The following is a 9,991-nucleotide window of genomic DNA, read 5'->3' on the forward strand; positions in this document are numbered from 1 at the left end:
AGGTATTGCTTATTAAAACGTTTCAGTAAAAAGTGAATTTCAAACTTTTATTTGTGAAAAGACAGAAAATTCATTCCTTCATTTTCTTTTCGGCTTAGTTCCTTTATTAAACTGGGGTCCCCACAGTGGAATGAACTGCCAACTTATTCAGCATATGTTTTTTTACACAGCGGATGCCCTTCCAGCTGTAACCCATCACTGGAAAAGAGAAGACAGAAAAATTTAATATATTATTTTAACCCAATCTTTCTCTTAAACTATGCAAACTTTTTTATGGAAATTTCATTGATTAAAATTTTTTATCCATTCATAAAAATATGTAAATTTCTAAAGGTTTTGAAAGTACAATAAATGTTTACAATGTGAATGCTACAGTCCGCATTATCCGATTTCTTTTAAGAAGAGAAGAAATATAAAAAATCAGAATTGACTCTACAATGAACAGGAATATAAGTAGGATATTAACTCGATATAAAATAGTTGTATAGAAGATAACAAAAATAAAAAGACATGATGACAGCAACAATAACACAGACGTAAAATAAAAGTAATAAATAGAGATTTAAAAAAAAAATGAACTTAGTGGAAGAAGCATGAGGGTTTCATATTTCTATCTGCTTGCCATTTTTAGTTATTAGATAAACATACGGCTTTAAGCAGTGTCAATTTTGATTAAGAAGTTTTCAGGGGAAAAACTTAAGAACCTATTGTGTATTAATAAAAATGACATTTTTAATGTGATTTATGTTCTGTTAAATGCTTTTTGTGTTGCTTGTTTTTTTGTGATATATGTGATGTGAACGCTGATGTGGTTGGGTACTGTGAAGTCAAAGATAAAATTCTACTTGTGGACAATTAAAAAGTAAAGTAAAAACATTTGCCATTTAATAATAATAATAATAATAATAATAAAACTAAATTATTTTTTTTTAAAAATAATAATAATAATAGTTATTACATTACTATATAAATATAATACAATAGTATCATATATATTATTATTTCGTTTTTATTTTTCCGGTTTGAGTATCCTATAGCACATCATGTATTTTAACTGAAGAGTTGTTTTATTGATGACGATTTATTCAAATAATTCTGTAAAACCCAAGCATAAACTTTGGGAGATTTTACATGTAAAAATTTAAACATTTTAGATTCCTTTAGGTGACTTTAAATGTCAGAAATGTCCGTGATATTTCAAATAATAACATCAACCGCATTATTCGAAATTCGTTCTAAAGATTCCACGGACTCATTACGTCACCGCGGTGAAGCTGCAAAAGAGCAAACACTTAAGAAACATCTTCAAAACACCTCTCGCTTGAACACAGACTGACGGCTAGTTTACTAGTCGAGCAAAAGCGACGATCACAGTGTTTTTACCACGTTTCATTGATGCCGAGTTTGCCTTCTACTGCCACTGTCATGGCGAACAGCTCAACAGGTAAATTCTTGTTTGTATTTATTAGTGTACAAAGGTTTGAGGCCTACTCTCCAAGTACAAAATCTATGCTTATAAATTCAACATGGACGTCAACATCGTAATTCAGAATATATGCGTAATGTGACATTACATCTGATGAGCGTGTGTAGGCTATTTTATCAGGGAAAATTTGGTTTTATATTTACAGATTTGGACTTTCTCCTTAATAATATAATTTCTGAAAAGTATTTTTTGTTCATTTTAAATAGTGAAATCACAATAACGTTAGCAGCAAATGATTATCAAAGTACAACATTGTTCACAGTCAAAATAGTGCTAATGCTGTTTAATGTCTTACTTACATGTGATTTCAGACCAAATAATCAAAGTAAGGTGGTAAAGGAACATGTCACAAGTCTTCACTGAACAAATGAGCGAATATAAAACCAACTTTAAGTTACCTCAATGGCTAATTTGAACATATTACAGACATCACAACCTTGCTTAAGTAGGAAGCCTCCATTTCTGGGGCATCAGGCGTCCACTATGAATATGTGGGAGATTCCAGGAGACATGGAGACATATTATATGTAATGTTGTCTGACTAAATAAAAGAAATGAGAAATTTAAATTAAAATAGGATGGTTATTTTATCCGGTTTACAACTGTACACTTGTAATATATAGCCTTTTCCTTACAGGAGCTTGAATAATTTGACTTTTCAATAACTTTATATGATATTTAAATGGTCATTTTAAAATCTTTATGATATTTTAATGACAATTAACTGACCAAGAAACTAAAATCAGTTATGCTATATAGTAATACACAACTAATATGTCTAGTCATGCATTGCTAATATTGGTAAGATTAACAATTAATAAAAACAAAAAAATAATTATATTATAATATTAGTTTCTGTTTTTATGTGATACGAGAAAGAAATTATTAGATTTAATGTATTGTCGTGTCTTTGTTTTTCTCAGTTGTTCAAAATAAAAAGTGGCAGGGATGTAACTCAGATGACATAAATATTTTCAATATAAGTATCATCATACGATGATTAGATAAGTGTTATTTATATTTTGTCTATATACAAATTATTTTGATCCGTGTATCTGGATCCAAACTGATTGCCCATTATTACATTTAACCCTTAACACACACACACACACATGCACACATTGTGAAATTATGCTTTTTGTAAACTCTTTAATTTATTAAATTGAAAGAAAGTGAATATATTAACTTAAAATCTTTTTTTTGTCATTGTTTTCAGAAACGCAACCAAACAGGAAGAAGAAAAGCCTTTGTGAATTCTTCAAAAAGAAATGGCTGGCTTTACAGAAAGCCAATCAGTGTCGACGTCGAGGCAATGAAGTATCTCTTTTACAGCCTCCGTCTGACACAGAACCAGTGGGTCTACAGCCAGGCCCATCCAACCTCAAGACAACATCTGCAGAAGATCAGCATGATCTTCAGTCTGCTCTGTCCAGCTTTGGGTCTCTGGCTGTAGACAATCAGGCTGATCTTCAGTCTTGTCTGTCCGGCCTTGAGCCTCTGGCTGTAGACATTCAGGCTGAATCTCAGCTTGGTCTGTCCAGCTTTGAGCCTCTGGCTGTTGAAGATCAGGCTGATCTGCAGTCTAGTCCATCCAGCCTTGAGTCTCTGGCTATTGAAGGTCAGGCTGATCTGCAGTCTAGTCCATCCAGCCTTGAGCCTCTGGCTGTAGACGATCAGGCTGAACTTAACAATGGTCTGTCCAGTTTTGAGCCTCTGGCTGTAGACGATCAGGCTGATCTTAAGCTTGGTCTGTCCAGTTTTGAGTCTCGGGCTGTAGATGATCAGGCTGATCTGCAGTCTAGTCCATCCAGCCTTGAGCCTCTGGCTGTAGACGATCAGGCTGATCTGAAGTCTAGTCCATCCAGCCTTGAGCCTCTGGCTGTAGACGATCAGACTGATCTTCAGCTTGGTCTGTCCCGCCTTAAGTCTCTGGTAGTAGTCGATCAGTCTGATCTTTATCCTGGTCTTTCCAGCAATAAGCCAGCAAACTCTGATGCAAAACCAGACAATCCAGAGCCAGATGAAGGTGAGCTTAATGTCATTTTATTGCTGTTTTTCAAACGTGTAAAGTAACCCTTTTAAGTCATGTATTTATTTATTCACAGTATTTTTGTTAGTTTCAAAATCATAAAATCGTTTTTGGTTGATAGTCTCTGTATATGACTTCTGATATTGAGTGCCATTTTCTAACTTTTTTTGTGTCTGGGGTTTCTAGAAAAAACAACAGATGTTGAGAAGAACAGAATCAATACATTCTTCAACAAAACGTGGCAGACTGTAAAACCTGTACTCAAAAAGAACAATGTGGTTAATCCACGGCCAGACACAGGTTCAGCTGCTGCAGAGCCAAATCCACACACTTCTGAGCCAGATCCACCTGCATCAGAGCCAGAGCCATCCATTCCTGAGCCAGACTCACTTATCCCTGAGCCTGACTCACCCATTCCTGAGCCTGATTCACCCATTCCTGAGCCTGACTCACCCATTCCTGAGCCTGATTCACCCATTCCTGAGCCTGATTCACCCATTCCTGAGCCAGAACCACCTGTTCCTAAGCCAGACTCACCCATTCCTGAGCAAGTAGTTCGATTACATCTGCAGGATCAAACTGACAATTCTTCAGACAAAGAATCTTCAGATGAAGAATCTTCAGAAGATTCCCAGCCTTGTTCGTCCAAGTTTGTTCGAGCACCTACCAAGCACAGACGTATTGGAGACAAAAGCTGGTTGAGAACCATTGCATCGCCGGGTCCAAATATCCGTGAGTGTTTTATCTTTTCTTGTTCGTTTACTGATGATTCTTCCTAGTTTTTATAGTACCTCTGTTTATTTATACCTGTTTATTTATGTGTACTGTACAAATAATCTTGATCGAATTTGATTGATTTCCTAATTGCCTGTTAGAATATGATTGTAAAGAAAGTGATTGTCATCTTGGGTTTTTTTCAAACTTGAGTTATATTTAGATGACAAATGTCTTACGTAAACACACTCAAACAGCCATCACGATTTAGTTTCAGACATAATTCAACACACCCGACCAAACTACTCAAGTATTTCAGGCTTAAGCCATGGTCATATTGCACTATTCATCCCATAGACTTCCATTCAAACATGTCAATAAGTCAGACCAAAAACACAAACTTTGACTGGCGAATTTGCACTACGTGAACGTGTGAAACCAGTAGAAGATAAAAATCATCTTGTTTTATCTCTTCATAGCTGAATTTTGCATGGTCAAACTGCACGAGCTTTATTTTAAAACTAGATTGTATAACTTATTTAAGAACTGTAGATTTATATCTGTAGAAGTTGGAAAAAAACACTTCTGTATTCTATTTTTTGTTGAAAAGTATTAACATTTGTGCTTTTTTGCAGTTCCATTTTCTGCAGTATACGAAGTTGGAGAAAAGCTTGGAGAAGGAGGCTTTGGCGAAGTGTTTGTGGGGCTCCACAAACTTAATCAACAACAGGTAAAATACATATCAGCGCTTACATTTCAGTCATATGTTTCTAATTTCCAGGGTGAAAAGATTTCATTAGAGTTTACCCAACATCTCTTTTTTTTGTTTTTGCAGGTTGCCATCAAATTTGTGAAGAAGACAAGAGCAGACTGGTATATCAGAATTGTAAGTTGTCCGTGAACATATTGTATATATTAAAATGCAAATGATCTTAAATGCTAGTGACATTGAAAGATACCTAACCTTTTGTTCAACTATTTTCTCCAGCCTGGGCTTTCCAAGCCGCTGTTGGCAGAAGTGTCATTAAACCTGCTGCTGAATCAACAACCGATAAGCCCTTACATCGTTCACATGATAGACTGGTTTGATGAGGAACAACGCTACATACTCATCTTGGAGTACCCGCAACCCTGCGTGAATCTGCTCAGCTTTATAACTCAGAACAAAACAAAGAGTGAATCTGAGGCACGTAGCATTTTGTACCAAGTGGTCCTCGGATGCAAGCACTGTCTCGACAGAGGTATCTTCCATCGGGACATCAAGTTAAACAACTGCGTGATCAACACAGAGACACACCAAGTCAAACTGATAGACTTTGGCTGTGGTGATCTCCTCAAGAGTGTCTATGTGGGTGGATTTACTGGTGAGTTGGGTTAGCTTTCATACAATGAGATGTGTTTACTGTGATACTAATATAATGGATATCTGAAAGTTGAAATGTTTGCTTAACCTGTCTATGTCTTGCATTTTTATGAACAGGAGGATGCTGTCCACCAGAGTATGTTGCGACCCTGGCATATCGGGCAGACCCAACAACGGCGTGGTCTCTGGGCTATCTGATGTACAAACTGATGTGTGGCACCTACCCCTTTAAATCACTGGAAGACATGAAGACAAACAGTCTGACTTTTCCATTGGGCCTATCCAGAGGTTAGAGAACACTATAGTACCAGTATCACAATGGCCGTAACACAGCAAACTTTCAAACTTGACACTGTCAGTAACTAACCAGCTCTCTTGTAAACACTTGCAGAATTCCAGGATTTGATCTCGGGGTGCCTGATTACTGATCCAAACAAAAGATCCACCGTAGATGACATCCTAAACCACGAGTGGTTTCAGCAAATGCCAGCAGCAGGAGTCAGGTATTGTTTCTTAGGAGATAATGACAGAAATCAATTTCTAAATCTAAACAGTGCTATCAAACATGAACCTTAACTTTTTCTTTTTCTATCCAGCACAACCTGCACGAAACGGACATGAAAGAGTCTTCAATCAAGCAAACTTATTGTAAAGGGATAGCTCAGCCTATTAATAAAGAAGAATGTTCTGAGGTCCTTGTTGTTTGTAATGTAAGTCAATAGTTACTGTTTCTGAGATGAAAAATAAACACAAAGAAATCCAAATAAACAGTGTCTCATTTCAAAGAAATTAATTCAAGTACTATTAGCTTTATACATGTGTGAGTTCATTTAAAATTGTTTTCACACTTGTCTTATTTAGTTCGGTTGAATCGCATTAGAGTTCGTTTTCCCTCTTGGTGCGGTTCGTTTGAGCAGTTGTGAGTGTAGCAATCGTACTCGAGTGCCACCAAAAGCGGACTAAAAAAAGCTCCTCCAGGAGGTCTCCGTACCCCTCAAATGAACCCTGGAGCGGTTCCCTTGTGGTGAGAACATGATCCGAACTAGAACAGATCCAACCTCAAAAAGGACTGCGGCTTTTTGGACTAATCCAGCTGCTGTAGTCCATTGTGCCGTGCATTATGGGATGTAGAGGAAAAATACTTGTTGACAGCGCTTTACCAATAATTTTAAACAGAAAGAGAGAGGGAAAAACATTACCTGATAGAGCGCTGGTAATATTTCCTGAAGATGACCATGTCGCAGTTTAGCTAAATTAATTCACGCCTCCTCACAAAGTGACTTGCGATGTGCATTCGCCGTTTGCAATGCATTTAAACATTTAAACAGCCGCAGCTGCGCTTCATTCTTCAAATGTATAGTTTGTCTAAATTAATGTATAAAAACTATATAGTACACTATGACCAGGGATACAATCAGCCAGTCAGTCGGCCCTCCATAGTGAAAAGCGCCACATTGTGTCTGCTGGTTTGTTTACTTGATGGAGATTGATACTGATCAGGATTGATACTGAATGGAGTTCCATTGCCATTTTCCAGCGCGTTAATTCTTACCAATCGAAAGCAGTTTAGGGAATGCATGTAATAACATCTGGCCAATGAGTGATGTGGATTTTGTCATATGACTGCATTTTGGTTTTTTTTGTTTTTTCAATTGGTTCAGACCAAATCAATCAGTGTGGTGTCAAAAGGACCCAAAAACGGCAGAAAAATGCATTTGTTGCCCTTGGTCAGGACTAAATGAACTGAACCACAGATGTGGAAGCACCCTTAATGTAATCTTACATTTTTATAGTGGTTGTCACATCCAGGATCCACATACTGTATAATAACACCCTGCTGCTGCAAACACATGTTACCCCTGTAGGAGATCTATATACAGGTGGAGCTGGGGTGGAGGAGGAAAAAGATTGTTAGCTTTATACAAATGTGAGTTCATTTAAAAATGTAACTGTGCCTCTTAGGGTGCTTTCACACCTGTGGATCGATTCTTTTGTTCTGGAACAGGGATTAAATGGTTACAATGTTGCACTTTGTTCTTGGTATAGTTTGCTTTCACACAGCAAAGTTTCAACTACATAACCATAATGCACTGTGATATAGCCTGGTTGGTTAGTTCATTGGATTGTTTTGCTTTCTCACTACAACCGATTCGCTCCAGAGTTTGTTTCAATCCAGCCGAGACCACCTCATCCAGACAATCTCGGACCGATTGTTTTGGCACGGATCCGAGCGCGATTGCTGGATTCACACATGCCAAACGACCCGCTTACTGGGAAACCGTACCAGGTTCCGAAACAAAAGTCTAGGTTTGAAAGCACCCATAGTGTAATTTTGTATTTTATTGTGGTTGTCACATCCAGGATCCACATATAATAACACACTACTGCTGCAAACACATGTATCCCCTGTAGCAGACCTATACACAGGTGGAGCTGGGGTGGAGGAGGGAAAAGATTGCCAGCACTAACAACAATCAGGCAACAGTGACAATCACCTGAACCAACTAGTTGATGACAAAGCAGAACTTTGTCATTCTGTCATGACAACTCTAGATTTAGTAGAATAATTAATATGTTTACGTCAATGTTTATGTGTTCTGTCTTGGCATCGTAGATCTTCTACTTGCTGTCAGGGAAAAACAATAGTACCTATTGGTAACTTCCATTACATGAATCAATAAGGACCTCAGATTTGGCTAAAATATCTTGGCTTGTGTGAGTAAACTAACAGCTAATTGACCTGATTTAGGATGAACAGTCCCTTTAAGGGTTCTGACACAGTCAGCAAACCTGAGTATTGCTTGGGCAACATCCTGGAGGTGGCCGCTAACAAAGAAGAAACAATGAATAAAAGTGCAAGATATGATGTGGATCACAATAAATGCTTCTCAATCAGTCATGATTCAGTTATTCTCAATCTTTATTTTTTATTTTGCCTGATCAATACTTGCATATTTCTGTTGTTTTTCTATACTACAAAATGTTTCTACAGTTTTATTAATGGTGATAGCTCCAAATTGAGGCTTTTGTCAGGTTAAGCTCACTTTAGTGTGCACTGAATAAAATGTTTAAACACACACACACACACACACACACACATCAACTATCTTTATGGTGAGTTCCCATAGACCTAATGATTTTAATAATGGACATTCTTATTTTGGGCAGCACAGTGGCTCAGTGGTTTCTAACAGGAAGGTCGCTGGTTCAAGTCCTGGCTGTCCACAGTTCAAAGACGTGGTATGGGTGAATTGGATTAACTAAATTGGTCGTTGTGTGTGAATGCGAGAGTATATGGGTGTTTCCCACACTGTAAAAAAGTTGACTCAACTTAAATTTTAAGGCAACAAACATAAGGACATTTTTGAGTTTGCTCAACTTAAATCGAGTCAAGTGTAGTAATTGGGTTGAAAGTTGAGTCAACTCAAAAATGTCCTGAAGTTTGTTGTCTTATAATTTTGAGTCAACTTCTTTTGTTTTTCACAGTGGGTTGTGGCTGGAAGGGCATCTGATGTGTAAAAGAAATGATGGAATAGTGTGGCATATACAGAAAGCCCCTGACACTGTGTGGGGTTAGAAAAACATGATTCATTTAGAAAAATGAATACTTAATGCGTATTTAACGCTCATAAAAGACCGTAACTTACCCATATTGGAGAATAATGAACCAATACTGCAATATTGACTTTGATTCATTTTTAAAATCAGCACTGTTCATCGCTGATTTACACTTGACACCAGGAGCCTCACATTTCAAGATAAAAACTACTTGTTTGCATTTTCCAAAACTTTAATCAAAGATGGCTGTGTTAAAATTAACCCCAACAGCATCACAGAGACGTCTATATGATGTTGGTATTTACATGTGGACTTTGTCTTTTCTCCTGACAGATATTAAACAAGTTTATAATACATCTTTATGATTATGATTTAGAATGTTTGGAAAACAGACCTTTAAAAGGGTTTATAAGATTACTGTAAAAAGCAGATGTTTCAGAGACCAAATGCTCTTTAAAATATGTCTTACAGATGTAACATTTGTGTGTGCCATATGGGTCAGTCATTATATAAAGAGTCAGAATTATTAGGCCCCCTGTTTATTTTTCCCCCATTTCTGTTTAACACAGCAGATATTTTCAACACATTTCTAAACATAATCATTTTAATAACTCATTTCTAATAACTGATTTGTTTTATCTTTGCCATAATGACAGTAAATAATATTTGACTAGACATTGTTCATGACACTTTTATTCAGCTTAAAGTGTCATTTAAAGGCTTAACTAGGTTAATTAGGTTAACTAGGCTGTTTATGGTAATTAGGCAAGTTTAAAAAAACAAGACTTTCTCCTCAAGAAAAAATATTATCAGACATACTGTGAAATTTTCCTTGCTCTGT

General features: G+C 36.8%; 1 protein-coding gene across 1 annotated transcript; it reads left to right on the plus strand.

Moving 5' to 3' along the window:
* Positions 1–1,018: 1,018 nt before the first annotated feature.
* LOC137487771 (uncharacterized) lies at positions 1,019–8,492 on the plus strand. Its single transcript, XM_073933247.1, has 9 exons — positions 1,019–1,444; positions 2,703–3,512; positions 3,702–4,247; positions 4,865–4,959; positions 5,065–5,115; positions 5,218–5,593; positions 5,710–5,880; positions 5,984–6,095; positions 6,189–8,492. The coding sequence occupies exons 1-9, from the start codon at positions 1,396–1,398 to the stop codon at positions 6,211–6,213; spliced, it is 2,235 nt and encodes a 744-aa protein (XP_073789348.1). The 5' UTR covers positions 1,019–1,395; the 3' UTR covers positions 6,214–8,492.
* The last annotated feature ends 1,499 nt before the right edge of the window (positions 8,493–9,991 follow it).

This window comes from Danio rerio, chromosome 2, assembly GCF_049306965.1.
Source record: "Danio rerio strain Tuebingen ecotype United States chromosome 2, GRCz12tu, whole genome shotgun sequence".
Taxonomy (NCBI): Eukaryota; Metazoa; Chordata; class Actinopteri; order Cypriniformes; family Danionidae; genus Danio; species Danio rerio.